This window comes from Hemitrygon akajei, chromosome 2, assembly GCF_048418815.1.
Source record: "Hemitrygon akajei chromosome 2, sHemAka1.3, whole genome shotgun sequence".
NCBI lineage: Eukaryota > Metazoa > Chordata > Chondrichthyes > Myliobatiformes > Dasyatidae > Hemitrygon > Hemitrygon akajei.
In genome coordinates this window covers 13,738,370-13,754,694 of record NC_133125.1, presented here as the reverse complement: position 1 = coordinate 13,754,694, position 16,325 = coordinate 13,738,370, and the positions used below count along the sequence as shown (strand labels likewise).

Below are 16,325 nucleotides of genomic sequence, written 5' to 3'. Positions count from 1 at the left end.
GGAATTCAATTGTAAACGAGGTGGGATGGTGGAAACCTGATTGGTTGAGGATTAACCAATCAGGAGGGATGGACAATGGGTTTATATATACCACTAGACTAGACATCGCTAGGCATCATCCCTGGTGAAGATGGCAGAGCTTGTCATCGAAATGCTGGTTAAAATTGATACACGTACCTGGCTGGAAGCCCAAGAAGTGTTTATTTGTCATATACACCTGGAAAGCACTAGATCCTTTTTCATGTCTTATGACAATAGGTTGATTGAGCTAGGGTTTTTCTCTTTGAAGTGAAGGACGATGGGAGGCAACTTGATGGAGCTGTATAAAATTATGAGAGGTATAGATGGAGTGGACAGCCAGAGCCTTTTTCCCAGGGTGGCAGAGGCCAGTAACAGAGAACATCTGTTTAAGATGAGTAGAGGAATGGTTAGGAGAGGTTAGAGGTATTTTTTTTACACAGAGTGGCAGGCACTTAGAACATATTGCCAGAGATGGTGGTAGAGGCAGATATATTAGGGACATTAAAAAGAAACTCTTGGATAGACACATAAATGATAGAAAAATGGAGGGTTATGGGCTGCATAGGAGAGAAAGATTAGATTGATTGTGGAACAACAAACAAAAGATGCTGGAGGAACTCAGCAAGTCGGGCAGCATTTATGGAGGGAATATTTCAGGCTGAGAATCTTCGCCAGGACAGAAGTGATGCTGTCTGACTTGCTGAGTTCCTCCATTATTTTGTGTGTGTTGCTGAAGATTTCCAGCATCTTGTGTTTAATGATCATGGAATATGTTTGTATGTTGTTGTACTGCTCTATGCCCAGTGCTTTATACCCAAACTCTGCAATGCGTTGCATTTTAGGAATAAGATCAGTGAAAGTAGTGACTAATTGAAATCTTTTGCAGAGAGATGAAATAAAGTTTTGACGTTGTAGGTACAGTTAATATTTAGGAAAATATTATATTTTCCTAATATTTAGGAAGCTGTCAGGAAAAGGTATAAGAGGACAGAATTCTTGCATTGAAATTAGATTTCATTTACTTTGGTTTGTTAGAAAATTGCTGATTTTTGTTTGCTAAAACAAACTGTGTCATTCACAAAAACAAATAGTCGACCTGATGTAAGAGTGGACTTTACGGAGGAGCAAACCTTAAATGGGATTTCGTGATTGCCAGTCGGACCTCACTCAGTTTTTCGCTTGTCAAGACACATTCAGAGAAGAGCATCCATGTTGAAATAATGGATGCCATTGGTAGCTACGTTACAGACACTCCACACAGGATGGAGAGAAAGAGCTCCCACATTCCCTTCAGGATCCGTATCAGGGTTTATTATCACTGAGATATGTATGTCATGAAATTGGTAGTGCTGTGGCAGCAGTTCAGTGTAATACATAAAATGACTGTATAAGTAACAGTGAGAATAAATAAATAATGCGAAAAGAGAGCAGAATAGTGAGGTAGGGTTCATTGTCCATTCAGAAATCTGATGGCAGAGGGGAACAAGCTGCCCTTCAGGCTCCTGTCCCTCCTCCCTAATGACAGTAATGAGAAAAGGACAAGTCAAGATGAGGGTCTTTCATGATGGGTGTTGTGTTCTTAGGCACCGTATTTTCAAGATATTCTCAGTGATGGGGAGGCTAGTGCCCATGATGGAACTGGCTGAGTTTGCAGTCCTCTGCAGCTTCTCCCACTGGTGCCTCCATACCAGACTGGGATGCATCCAGCCAGGATGCTCTCCATGGTACAGCTGAAGGAATTTACTATGGAATCTTTGGTGATATTCCAAATCTCCTCAAACTCTTAATGAAATATAATGGTTAGGGTGTATTCTAGAGGTTCTGTATGTAATATAGTAAATATTAATTTGAACAACAACCAGTCTTCAGATCTGAATGTGATGTAGATTGAATTTAAAATGCAGCTCAGAACAAAGATCTTCCTGGAGCTGCATTTTGAAGTTAATTGCAGATCAGGAAACACCCAAGTGGCCAGAGATGTCTGCATGTGCATGATTGCAGCTTAGAGACAGGTGATTAATACTCATTTTGGGAGTTTTGGTGTGAAGATCTAAGTATTTGAAAATTATATGTGACTCAAAAGATACATTATGAATGCATTGTAGCTATAGAAATTGTCCTGTTGCTACCTTTGTTCTTTATCATATAAAAACGTGATGTAATGTTGTGTCAGGGAGCCTCTTCCAAGAGTGTCTCCAATATGATGCCTGCTTGTTGTGCTGAATAAAAACTTCTATATCACCAGCCTTAGTGTCTCTCTGGTGACTTTGTTGACAGTCGCAATAATAGCCACTGCATGCCTTATTCATAATAGCATCAAGATATTGGTCCCAGGATAGATCTTCAGCTATATTGACACCCAGGAATGAACCTAGGTGTTATGTTTTGTAGCTCCAAGAAAAACACGGGAGACCAGATATAGCTGCGTAGGTTTTGTTTCATTGTACTTTAGTGAAGTCAGCATAAACGTGAAGTGATGGCATGATGACGTATGCTATTCACATACTTTTACACATAGCCTGTCGTCATGGCTATCCCTCGAGGTCGAGTATGATGGTCTTCATTCCGTTGGTCTATCACAGAATGAAGACACCTGTGTGTGTATTTGTTCAACATGTACTTGATGTGGCACTCCAAGAAGCACACGATACTTCACAAATCAACCAACTGATTCCAATGGCATGGAAACCACGACGATTGGAGCTGAAGGATTTGTTGCTGCCTTCATCCGCTTTCACAGCCGTTGAGTTTGAAGTAACTTCGTCTGCCTGTTCCACCGTTGAGGTCTTTGTTGAATTGTTCTTTGTCCGGGACCTCACCCTCGACCTTACCGCCATGGGTGACCCTACCAGGAGCATAGCTCCAGACAGCATCACTCTCGGGATCTCAGGACCACACAAGCTTCTCCACCACGACAAGGTGACAATCCATGGAGAAGATAGCCTGTAAAGAATTATGTAAACAAACAAGAATGCTTAATCACACAACATATTTACATAATTATTAAGGATGAGGTTTTAGGGTACCAGGAGACTAATGATAAATAAGTCAAAGTCAGCATGGTTTCTGTCAAGGAAAATCTTCCCTGACAAATCTGTTAGAGTTCTTCAAGGAAGTAACCAGCAGAGTGGTGGAGAGGCAGTGGATGTCATTTACCTGGATTTTCAGAAGGTGTTTGATAAGGTGCTACACATGAGGCTGCTTGACAAGATAACATCCTATGGCATTACAGTAAAGATACTGGCATGGATACAGGAATGACGAACAGGCAGAAGACAGCAAGTGGGAATAAAAAGGGCCTTTTCTGGTTGGCTGCTGGTGACTAGTGGTGTTCCTCAGAGTATTTTTCACATTGTTTGTCAATGATTTAGAAAATGGCACTGATGGCTTTGTGGCAAAGTTTGTGGATGATATGAGGTTAGGTGGAGGGGTAGGTAGTGCTGAGGAAGCAATGCAATTGCAGCAGGAAGAACTGGCAAAAAAGTGGCAGATGGAATACAATGTTGGAAAATACAAGATAATGCATTTTGGTAAAAGGAACAATAGTGTGGACTATTATCTAAATGGGGAGAAGGTTCAAATGTCAGAGGTGCACTTAGGAGTCCTTGTGCAAGATTCCCTGAAGGTTAATTTAAAGGTTGAGTTTGTGGTAAAGAAGGCAAATGTCATGTTGGCATTTATTTCAAGGGGAATAGAATACAAAAGCAAGGAGATAATGCTGAGTTTTATAAGACACTAGTCAGGCTGCACTTGGAGTATTGTCAACAGTTTTGGGCCCCATATCTCAGAAAGGATGTATTGTCATTGGAGAGAGTCCAGAGGAGGTTCACAAGGATGATTTCAGAAATGAAGGGGTTAACATACGAGGAGCTTTTGGCAGCCTTGGGCCTGCACTCACTGGAATTTAGAAGAATGCGGGGGAATCTCATTGAAACTACTGAATGTTGATAGGACTAGATTAGGTGGATGTGTAGAGGATATTTCCTCTGGTGGGGGTATCGAGAACTAGAGGGCACAGTCCCAAAATTGAGGGGTGACCTTTTGGAAGACATGCAAGGAGGATTTTTCTTAGCCAGAGGATAGTGAATCTGTAGAGTGCTATGCCACAGACTGTGGTGGAGGCCAAGTCTATGTGTACATTTAAAGCATGTTGATAGTTTCCTGATTGGTCAGGGAATCAAGGGTTATGGCGAGAAGGCAGGTGCAAGAGGTTGAGAGGGATCTGGGATCAGCCATGATGGAATAGCAGGGCAGACTTGATGGACTGAATGGCCTAATTTGCTCCGAAATCTTATGGTCTTACTTTCTTATGGAAAGTTTCTAGCAATCGACAAGTGAGTATGCTTGGCTATGCCTGTACCTCAGGTTTTACTAGCTTGAGCTGAGGAAAAAAATAGAGTAAATAAATAACAATAAATAGGCAATAAATATTGAGGATGAGATGACAAGTCTTTGAAAGTGAATCCAGAGGTTGCGAAAACAGTTCAGTGATGGGGCAAGTGAGTTCAAGAGCCTGATGGTTGAGGGGTAGTAACTGTGCCTGAACCTGGTGGCATGAGTCCTGAGGCTCCTTTACCTTCTTCCTGATGGCAGCAGTGAGAAGAGAGCATGACCTGGGTGATGGGGGCCCCTGATGATGGATGCTGTTTTTGCAACAATGTTCATGTAGATGTGCTAAATAACGCTGAGGGCCTTACCTGTGATGGACTGGCCCATATCCACTACATTTTGTAGGATTTTCTGTTCAACGGCATTGGTGTTTCCATAGCAGACTGTGATGCAGCCACTGAATATACATCTATAGAAGTTTGTCAAAGTTTTAAATTTCACGCTGAATCTTTACAAACTCCTAAGGAAGTAAAGGCGGTGCTGTGATTTCTTCTTAATTGCACTTACACACTGAGCCCAGGGCATGTCCTCTGAAATGCTAACACCGAGGAATTTAAAGTTGCTGACCCTCTCCACCTCTGATCTCCTGATGAGGACTGGCTCGTGGACCTCAGGTTTCCACCTTCTGAATAACAATTAATAATAATCAGCTCCTTGGTCTTGTTGACATTGAGCCACCACACAGCCAAATTTTCAATCTCCCTCCTATATGCTGAAGCCATGCTGAATTTTTGCAAATTTCTAGCAAAGCAGAGGCACTTCCATGCTTTCTTCACAACTGAGGCAGGCTTATGGGGTTGAGTGGGATTCAGGATCAACCATGATTGAGTGCTGGAGCAGACGATGGGCTGAATGGCCTAATTCTGCTCCTATGTCTTATATTAAGTATATTATTATATATAAATATTATATTAAATATTAAATACATATCAATAGGGGTTCATTTAAGTGTGTGTTACGGTCTGGGTAGGTGGAAATGGAGAGAAGGGTGTGAGGGCTTTGTTAAGCAGTAATAAAGATGGTGCAGCTGCCCAGCCTGTACAGGAATTTACCCCTGGAGTGGTGAAGGTAATAGAATCAGATCCTGAGGAGAACCAAGACTCTTTACACTATTATTCAGGTATTTATTTACAAACGTTTGTAGAAATAAAGCCTGCACAACCCAATTACACCCATGTTGCCAATTAACCTACAAACCCGTAAGCCTTTGAGAGGTGGAAACCACAGCACTGGGAGGAAACCCACACAGTTAGGCAGAGAACAGACAAACTCCTTGCAGACACCAGCGGGATTGAACCTGGGTTGCTGCAGCTGTAATAATGTTATGCCAAGTGCTACACTACTGTTGCCTTCATGTGCTGGTGGGGCTTAGCTACTGTGAACATAAGCACTCCATAATTTTTTTTTACAGATTCACTTTTGCTTCCTTTTATACTAATTACACTGATATAAAAACACAGAAAGCTGAAAACTAAATTGCATAGCACCTTATATAGCCACTCATGCCCTTGTGGTATCTCCAGTGTTGATGTGGCCAACATTACCTCTACTGTAGCGTCCATAAAATGAATATCTCAGGAGCTAAGTTCTGGAAAGGATAGTTTCTGTGAAGTTAAGCATATTCTGGACTTGAGCCAAGGCTAGAGAAATCCAGCAAAGTGGAAAGATTGGCTAGGTTGGGAATTGTTTTGTTTTGAGTAGAAGAGAATGTGACAAGGTTTAGTTCAAGTTAATAGAATTGTTTATGCTCTGTTAAGAATGGTTGGAAAACTAATTTTTCTAGGAACTCAACAACCAGATGGCATCTGATTTACAGAAACTGTGGAGGATTAGAGGGAAGCTGAGGAAATCTTTTGTTACACGGACAATAGAAAAATGAAGGTGATGTAGGAGGGGAGGGTTAGATTGATCTTTGGAGTAGGTTAAAAAGTTGGCACAGCATCATGGGCTGAAAGGCCTGTACTGTGTTGTAGTGTTCTATGTTCTGTAAAAAAATAATTCAGAATGCAGTAGAATCTTCACGATTTAATAATGTTTAAATTTGTTGAGACCAGAATGCTTGAAATAAAATAAATCCATTAAAATTTATAGGATGCTGCATATCCAGGATAACAAATATGTATATTTTATTTAATAATATCATCAGTTTGTGGAAAGTACATCTGGATGAATAGTGACAGGCCAGAGTCTCTTTATTTGTTTGAGGCAGGTAAGAAATTGAAAATTCCAGAGGAAAAATGGAATTCTCAGCATAAGAATCTCACAGGTAGGGAAGGTGTCACAGCTGAAAATAAAATGAAGATTTTATTTTTGTGATATCTGAAATTACTTAAATTTGTTACAGCATTATATAATGTGTAGAATTACTAAATATTCAAGGTCTATGTGAAATAATAGCAATAGTGGTAACATTTCTCAGCTGTTCTTGGAAATAGTAAATATAAGTCAACTCATCTTCTCTTGTGCAAAAGTAATCAAAATAATCCTTTTCAAAATCCTAAGACATAAGTTTTGCTCATTGTAAAATCATCAAATTTTTCTCAGCTTGTTCCTGCTTCTTCTTAAGTCCATCAGCCTTACTGATAGCAGCTCGCCAGCGTCTTCTGTCTCGGGCTTAGGGTTGATTGGCTCTGTGGCTTCCGATTTCACCGCATGACTTCATATGTTTTCTAGGTGCGAAAATCCTTCCTCAGCTAGGGGTAAGGTCTTTGGAGCTTTAGTTGGTGTTCCTGTAGCTCTGGGTTTTACCCCATCCCTGACCCTCCTCCTTTCACAGCTGGGCTTGGACCATCCATGGCGGAGTTAACTTGTTACTACTCGCCCTGGATTCTTAGCCAGATAATTGGCAGGAAGATGTCCTGGAAACTGCTTTGGGTAATAGGGCAACAAGCCAGATAATGTCAGTAAGATGCCTTGGGCACTGCCTTGTTACTGCCTCCACTAGATCTCAGCCAGTTAACTGTCAGTAAGATGTCGCCCCGGGCACTGCCTTGAGCAACAGGGCAATAAGCCAGCAGCAGAGATCACAGAGTGTGCAGAAGGTTTGAGCCTTAAAATCTTAATTGCAAGAGATTCTGCAGATGCTAGAAATCTCGAGACACACACACATGCACGCACACACACACAGCAGGACAGGCAGCGGTCTATGGAGGGGATTGAACAGAAAGGTCTTGGCCCAAAATGTCAACTGTTCATTCCCCTCCATAGATGCTGCCTGACCTGCTGAGTTCCTCCAGCATTTTGTGTGTGTCGCCCTAAAATGGTCAGGCTTCAGTCTTCAGAAAGTGCAGTGGAGCTGCTGTTTTCTGTTTGCAGACGGTGGGAATCGAGCCCCTGTCACTGGCACTGTAAAGTGTTGTGCTAACCACTGCAGATATTCATTTGTAGTGAAAAAAAATTCTTTGCACGTTTCAGTAGAGATTTTCTTGGCCACCATCTGTACTAGAGATGTGACAAATGCCATGAGTGACCACATAAGGTGCTGCCCTGCCACCCTAATACTCTAGAGCAGGGGTGTCAAACTCATTTTAGGTCACGGGCTGGATTGAGCAAAATGCAGCTTCATGCGGGCCGGATCAGTCGGACGCGTGCGAACGCAGCTTTCGTTGCCTCCGTTTTTTCAGCCTGCTCTCATGTGCCTCAGTCTCTGCTATAACAACAAAGTGTTTCACTTTACAAATTCCGTTTCTTATGAAGAAGACTGCCGAGCAAGACTGCCGAATAAACACTAAAAACCCTGAAAACCTGGTACCTGAATAAACTCAGCATTAGCCATATCATACGCCATAGGCACTTCGATTACTGGGGCCAGCTTTAATAGTAATTAGATATTATCTCACGGGCCAAAGATAATTCCACCGCGGGCCGGATTTGGCCCGCGGGCCTTGAGTTTGACATATATGCTCTAGAGCACATGGCCGTCAAGGGGAAGGTGATTAATGTTGTAATTTATTTTCTCTGTGCAGCATTACTTCACCATAAACTTTGGCCACGAAGGTAATAAACCTCTGGAACTCCGGATTGAGGAAGAGGCCGACTGCGAAACCTGGGTGGATGCCATTCAGCAGGCCAGGTACTCTCATGCATTTGCAGAAATGATTCCTTAATGTGTCCAAAGCTGGGTAGTAGCAGCCCACATTCGTTGTCATTTAAAGCAGTCATTCAGAGTGGGAAATTGTGAATGAGCAACACAGGAGCAATTATGGGGATGAAACAAAGGTCTGCTCCAGTTTTTAGCAACCTTCTGAAGAAGTCATGCTGGCAGAAAATTCAAGATGGAGATGATGGTGACGAGTTATTGGTCTCCACTGAATGAGTGAGTGCAGAACAGGGAGATAGGTATTGCAGCTTGGATTCATAGTGATAAAAGGTCACTGAAAGATGATTTTTTTGTTATTGATCTGAGGGAGAATTTAAAGAGCAGGATCCTGAGGTTCCAGAGAAAGATAATAAACTCAAAAATTGTATGTACGATTCATATGTGTGACGTGGTCCTCACAGGCCAAAGATGAGCTGAAATTTGCAGAAAATTACTGCATGAAGATTAGAAACTAAAGAGATTTAAAGATTAGCTTTATTGGTCAGTTGGAGTTTGAAACATTGAAATATACAGCAAAATGCCTCATTTTACGTCAACAGCCAACACAATCTGAGGATGCGCTGGGGGCAGCCCGCAAGGGTCACCATGCTTCCAGTGCCAACATAGCATGCCCATAACATTCTAACCCGCACGTCTTCGGAATGTGAGAGGGAACTGGAGCACCCGGGGGAAACCCATACGGTCACAGGCAGAACATACGAACTCCTTGCAGACAGCGGCGGGAATTGAAACCCGATCGCTGACACCGTAGAGCGTTGTGCTAACCACTACACTACCATGCCACTCAGTTTGAAACAGTAAAACCAGAAACCACTTTCAGAGCAGGTAAAGCCCAAAATTGGAAACATGAATGGGCAACGTCCTCCACCTGTACAATAACCCAATGTGGTCCAAACATTTAGTAGGACTTGAATTTGTTGAAATGTAAAACTTGTGAATGAGTCCAAATGAGTTTTGGTGTGTGGAGAGTGGTTTTACTTACCAAAATTGGATAATATTATTATGTCTGTTGGAAATGGAAGAAGGTCTGAATATCAAAAAATGAAGATACTGCATTTTAAGGGCACTCCACATCCACATTCTCAGATTCAGGTTTATTTATCACATGTACAGCGAAATTGATGAGGGTAGGGCAGTGGATGTGGTCTACATGGACTTTAGCAAAGCATTTGACAAGGTCCCTCATGACAGACTCATCCAGAAAGTCATGAGGCATGGGATCAGTGGAACCTTGGCTGTTTGGATAAAAAATTGGCTTAAAGGAAGAAAGCAGAGGGTAGTTGTGGAAGGAAGGTATTCTGCCTGGAGGTCGGTGACTAGTGGAGTGCTGCGAGGATCTGTCCTGGGACCCCTGCTATTTGTGATTTTTATAAATGACCTGGATGTAGAGGTGGAAGGATGGGTGAGTAAGTTTGCAGATGACACGAAGATTGGAGGAGTTGTGGATGGAGCTGCAGGTTGTCAAAGGTTACAAGAGGATATAGACAGGCTGCAGAGTTGGGCAGAAAAATGGCAGAAGGGGTTCAATCTGGACAAGTGTGAGGTGATGCATTTTGGAAGGACAAACCAAAAGACTGAGTACAGGATTAATGGTCCGTTACTTAAGAGTGTGAATGAACAAAGGGACCTTGGGGTTCAAATCCATACGTCCCTCAAGGTTGCTGCACAGATTGATAGGGTAGTTAAGAAGGCCTATGGGATGCTAGGCTTCATTAACAGGGGGATTGAGTTCAAGAGTAGAGAGGTCACGTTGCAACTCTACAAATCTCTGGTGAGGCCGCACTTAGAGTATTGTGTTCAATTCTGGTCACCTCATTATAGGAAGGATGTGGAAGCTATGGAAAGGGTGCAGAGGAGATTTACCAGGATGTTGCCTGGTTTGGAGAACAAGTCATATGAAGCAAGGTTAGCAGAGCTGGGACTTCTCTCTCTGAAGCGTAGAAGAATGAAAGGGGACGATAGAGGTCTACAAGATTATGAGAAGCATAGATAGGGTGGATAGTCAGTACCTGTTTCCCAGGGCATCAATAGCAAACATCAGAGGGCATATGTACAAAATCAATGGAAGGAAGTTTAGGGGAGACATCAGGGGTAAGTTTTTTACACAGAGGGTTGTGAGTGCCTGGAATGACTTGCCAGGGATGGTGGTGGAGGCTAAAACATTAGGGGTATTTAAGAGCCTCTTGGACAGGCACATGGATGAAAGAAAAATGGAGGGTTATGGGGTAGTGTGGGTTTAGTACTTTTTTTTAAGGATTATATGGGTTGGCACAACATGGAGGGCTGAAGGGCCTGTACTGTGCTGTAGTGTTCTATGGCTCTATGGTGAGAGGCGGTAAGTTTAAAGGTGATGAACAGGACAAGTTTACCCACAGAGAGAGCGGGGTGCCTGGAGTGCTCTGCCAGTGGTGCTGGAGGCGATACAATGCGAGGCGAATGAATATGCAGGGAATGGAAGGATATGGACATCCAAGATGACACTGTGTTCAGACCCAGTGACCACTCTGTCTCCGGGTGTAATAGTTCGGTCACGTCCTGTATGTCTTTATGATCGGAAAATGCTGCTGGCTATTAAATATACTGTGATTCATCTGTAGATTTTATCCTTACCTTCATTAGTTACTGTATACATAATGTTGTGTACATTATGTATACTACTGTGCTTTTCACCCTGTTCGGAGAAACATTGCCTTTTTTCTATATACATTATATGATTGTATATGTTATATACATGTATATAGTTAAATGGCAAAAAACTTGACTTGATTTTGCAGGCAGAAGAGATTCTGTTAATTGGGTGCTTGATTACTAATTTAATGAGTTCAAAGTTCAAAGTAAAATTTATTATCAAAGTACATATATGTCACCAAGTACAACCCTGAGATTCACGTTCCTGTGGGCAAACTCAGCAAATCTATAGAATAGTTACTATAACAGGATCAATGAAATGCCAACTAGAGTGCAGGAGACTACAAACTGTGTAAATGCAAATATAAATAAATAGTGATAAATAAAGAGAAGATGAGATAATGAGATAAGGAGTCCTTAAAGTGAGATCACAAACAAGATGCTGGAAATCTAAGCAACACGCACAAAAAATGCTGGAAGAACTCAGCAGGCCAGGCCGCATCTATGGAAAAGAGTATAGGTGATGTTTTGGGCCGACACCCTTCGGCAGGACACATGATGCTGCCTGGCCTGCTGAGTTCCTCCAGCATTTTGTGTACATTAAAGTGAGATAGTTGGTTGTGGGAGCATTTCAAAGATGGGGCAAGTGAGTGTAGTTATTTCCACAACATTGTGAACTGGAGGGTCTGCTCCTGTGCTATGCTGTTCTATTTTCTATTTGTAGACCTATATATTGTCACAAAATAACAGCGTAGCTGTTATCATGGCACTGTTACAGCTTGGCCTGGAGCTCAGAGTTAAATTCCGATGTCCTCTGTAAGGAGTCTCTGTGTCCTCTCAGTAGATTGCATGGATTTTCTCCGGGTGCTCCGGTTTCCTCCCCCGGTCCAAGCTCGTACCATTTAGTAGGTTAATTGGCCCTGTGATTAGTTTAGGGCTAAGTCAGGGTTGTCAGGTGTTGCTGGGGTGGCGTGGTTCGAAGAGCCCGATGGGCCTACCTCGTGCTGTATCAGTAAATAAATAAAATAAATTAATTCTGCTTCCCAAGCTTTCTGTTCTCTTGGAAGACTGACATGAGATACCAAAACTGCCTAGAATTGCTTGATTTCTCTCTTTATGCGACAACACATAAAGAAACATTGTTCAACTAGTCAGCCAGACACCTCTCCTGCAGGTGCTCCGATTTCACCTCACATCCCAAAGATGCACGGGTAAGGGTTAATAAGTTGTAGGCTTATTACTATGTTTGTGCTGAAGCATAGCGATGTTTGTGGGTTGCCCCCAGCACATCTTTGGACACAAACAATGCACTTCACTGTATGTTTCGATGTTTTGATGTACATGTGGCAAATATAGCTAATCTCTAACACCTCAATCAACAAGAGTTTAATGTGTTCACAGTGTGTAGGGTCAGTTGGTTAAATCTTTAAAATGGGATTGCAGAACACTATAGTAAATATTTTTATTTTTTAAACACTGCCTTTCTGCATTCACCAGGTTGGAAATTTTGCCGGTTAAAAGAATATAAGAAGATTCAATCATAGAAAAGGCTTTTGAAGTTTTGCTTAGGGAGCAAGAAATGTTCTCCCACTGATGCTTGAGACTATAAGATATAGGAGCAGAATTAGGCCATTCAGCCTATCAAATCTATTCCACCATTCCATCATGGCTGATTTATTATCTCTCTCAACCTCATTCTCCTGCCTTCTCCCCGTAACCTTTGATCCCTGACTAATCAAGAACCTATCAATTTCCGGTATAAATGACGATCCCCATAGCCGCCTGTGGCAATGAATTCTACAGATTCACCACCCTCTGGCTAAAGAAATTCCTCCTCATCTCTGTTCTAAAGGGATGCCCTTCGATCCTGAGGCTGTGCCCTCTGGTCCTAGTCTTCCCCACTATAGGGGACATCCTCTCTGTGTCCACTCCATCTAGGCCTTTTAATATTTGCAGGCTTCAATGAGATCCCCCCCCCCCCCCCCCCACCCCTGCTGTCATTCTTCTAAATTCTAGCTAGTACAGGCCCAAAGTCATCAAACGCTCCTCACAAGTTAATCCTTTCATGTCTGGTATAACTCTCGTGAACCTCCTCTAGACCCTCTCCAATGCCAGCTCATCCTTTCTGAGGTAGCAGGCCTAAAACTCCAAGTGGGGTCTGACCGATGCCTTATAAAACCTCAGGAGTGGTGGAGGCAGGTTCCATTGTGTTCCTTAAGAGGAACCGGGACAACTAAGTAATCCGAAAAGTTTACAAGTCTCTGGAAAATGGGTTGGGGTGTGAATTATTCCGGTTGAGAGTGAGCGTGCAGTCAACGGGTCGAATAGCCTCCTTCTGTTGTACCCCACTCTATGGCTGCAAGCTCACTCACTGTTCTCCCTCAGCAGTGTCGAGGCAAAACCAAAACACCTCCTGCTGCCTGCGATCCCATGGACTTGTTATATCTGTACGACGCACCCCCCCCCCACCCAAACGTAAACTACGCATAATTGAAACGTCGTTGAGCAGTCAGCAAAAGATACAACCTCCACCAGCCCCAAGCTGCAAACTTCCACAAAATAAGCAAGAATACGTAACTTATTCCCTCCGCCTTTACCTCGGCCCCACTCATGTGACTGGTTACCATGCTAAACGTAAAAAGCTGGCCACACAGAGTACCACGCAGACAGAGACCAGATACATGCTCTGACAAGTAGGAAAAGAACAGAAGTTTTATAAATTAACAGCAAGGCTAATTGTAAGGACACTGAACCCACCATTAACTTCAGAATTTTGACGAGCAGGAAAAAGGAAAGTAAGGAATCAGATTCAGTTTAATATCACCGGCATATATCGTGGAATTTGTTATTCTGTGGCAGCAGTACATTGCAATACACAGTAATAAGAGCTATAAATTACAATAAGAAGTGTATATAAAAATAAATTAACTAAGGAGTGTAGAAAGAGAGGTAGTAAAATGCAGAGCAGGAGTATAAACTGGTAGGACGTTTAATTTCACGTCTGCTCTGCCATTCGATAATATCATGACTGACCTTTTCCCTCAGCTCCATGTTCCTCTGCCAAGGCACTTTCTCCATTTCCTTCAGTTTCAAAAAGTATTAATTGCAGATACAAGAGGTACTGCAGGTGCTGGAAAAATAGAGCAATACACACAGTGTGCTGGAGGAGCTCAGCAGGTCAGGCAGCATCTTGGCTCAAAACTTTTGACTGTTTATTTCCTTTCATAGATATGGCCTGACCAGCTGAACTCCTCCAGCATTTTGTCAGTATTAGTTGCTTTTTTTTTAACCTCAGCTCAATTTCTACCCCGTTGCCTCCATCTCTCCCCTGCCACTTTCCATCAAGCCCAAGTTCTCTGCCATCGTACACTTGGAAATCAAACTGAGCGTGGCTGTCTGGGAATGGTGTGGTTCAGCTGTTTCAGGGATCTGCAGAAACAGGAAGGTGTGGGAATATTTTGGTACATATCTCTCGGTGGGAACTCTTGGTCGATTAACTTCACTATTTCCCCCAGCTCAGAGTACTGGATCAAATCCCCATATGGCAGTTCTCTGATCATCTTGCCAAGAGTCACTTTGTCAATTTATCATGTTCTATCCGAGTCAAATTAAGTTCAGATTCTCCTGCACCTGGTGTCACTTCATGTACATACAATCAGTATGAGTATATAAGCTAATCTTTCTGTATGTGGCCACACTTAAACAGTTACTTCTGCCAACACACACAAAATGCTGGTGGAACACAGCAGGCTAGGCAGCATCTATAGGGAGAAGCACTGTCGACGTTTCAGGCCGAGACCCTTCGCCAGAACATTCAGTTACTTCTGCGTTGTGTTTTATAGGATTGCTTTTATACTTATTTTATTGTATTTATTGTCATAGAATCATAGAAAAGTACAACACCGAAGCAGGCCCTTTGGCCCATCTAGTACATGCTAAGCCATTTAAACTGCCTACTCCCATTGACCTGCACTGGGACAGTAGCCTTCCATATCCCTACCATCCATATACCTATCCAAACTTCTCTTAAATGTTGAAACCAAGCTTGCATGCACCACTTGTGCAGACAGCTTGTCCCTCACTCTCACCACCCTCTGAGTGAAGAAGTTTCCTTTAAACTTTTCACCTTTCCCCCTTAACCCATGACCTCTAGCTGTAGTCCCACCCGACTTCAGTGGATAAAGCCTGCTTGTGTTTACCCTGCCTATATGCCTATCTGGTTTATTGTGCTCTTTATGCTTATTGTATTTTTTATACTGGATCGGATCTGGAGTAACCATCATTTCTTTCTCCTTTGCAGTCGTGTACTGAGGGTTTACAATAAACAATCTTGAATCTCAGGTACAACCAGTGACTGATGAAGCTCTTTTGCCCAATCCAGCCATCCAGAAATACAAGTGAGCTAAGTGGGAATGCCCTAAGACACAGGATCTGAATAAGGCCATTCAGCCCATCGAGTCTAATTTATTTCCATATTCCTTCTACACGTTTGCTTCATTGACCTGTACAAACCAATGCCTGAGAGTTGGCATAGTCTCCTTATTTCCGATTCATAACTCTCTAGGCCCACTGTTCTAAACTTCTTGCTATGAATTTTACATGCATGGTCCTTTATTGTGCAGTCCTTATCTACTGGAAACAGGCTGCCTTTAGTTACCTCCTCTGACATTTTCAATCTTTTAAGCACATTAGAAGAGCATGAATTTCAGGTTAGTCACTTATACTCTGAGCCTATTGTCTGAACGTCAATGGAATTCAGTACATCTTCACGAATAAACAGGCCAACCTGAAGAACAAAGCAAGATATTATGAGGTGAATTAATAGACAATAGACAATAGGTGCAGGAGTAGGCCATTCAGCCCTTCTAGCCAGCACCGCCATTCACTGTGATCATGGTTGATCATACACAATTAGTACCCCGTTCCTGCCCTCTCCTCATATCCCTTGACCCCGCTATCTATAAGAGCTCTATCTAACTCTCTCTTGAATGCATCCAGAGACTTGGCCTCCACTGTCTTCTGGGGCAGAGCATTCCACATATCCACCACTCTCTGGGTGAAAAAGTTTTTCCGCATGTCTGTTCTAAATGGCCTACCCCTTATTCTTAAACTGTGGCCTCCAGTTCTGGACTCACCCATCAGTGGGAACATGCTTCCTGCTTCCAGTGTGTCCAATCCCTTAATAATC

General features: G+C 42.6%; 1 protein-coding gene across 2 annotated transcripts in view; it reads left to right on the top strand.

Annotated features, from left to right (window-relative positions):
* The window catches only part of rasgrf2b (Ras protein-specific guanine nucleotide-releasing factor 2b), a 141,590-nt gene that overhangs the window by 7,479 nt on the left and 117,786 nt on the right, over positions 1–16,325 (top strand). For both annotated transcript variants that reach the window (XM_073067295.1, XM_073067303.1), the window contains exon 2: positions 8,376–8,482. In XM_073067295.1, the coding sequence (XP_072923396.1) occupies positions 8,376–8,482 (107 nt within the window). The remainder of the gene's footprint in view (positions 1–8,375; positions 8,483–16,325) is intronic.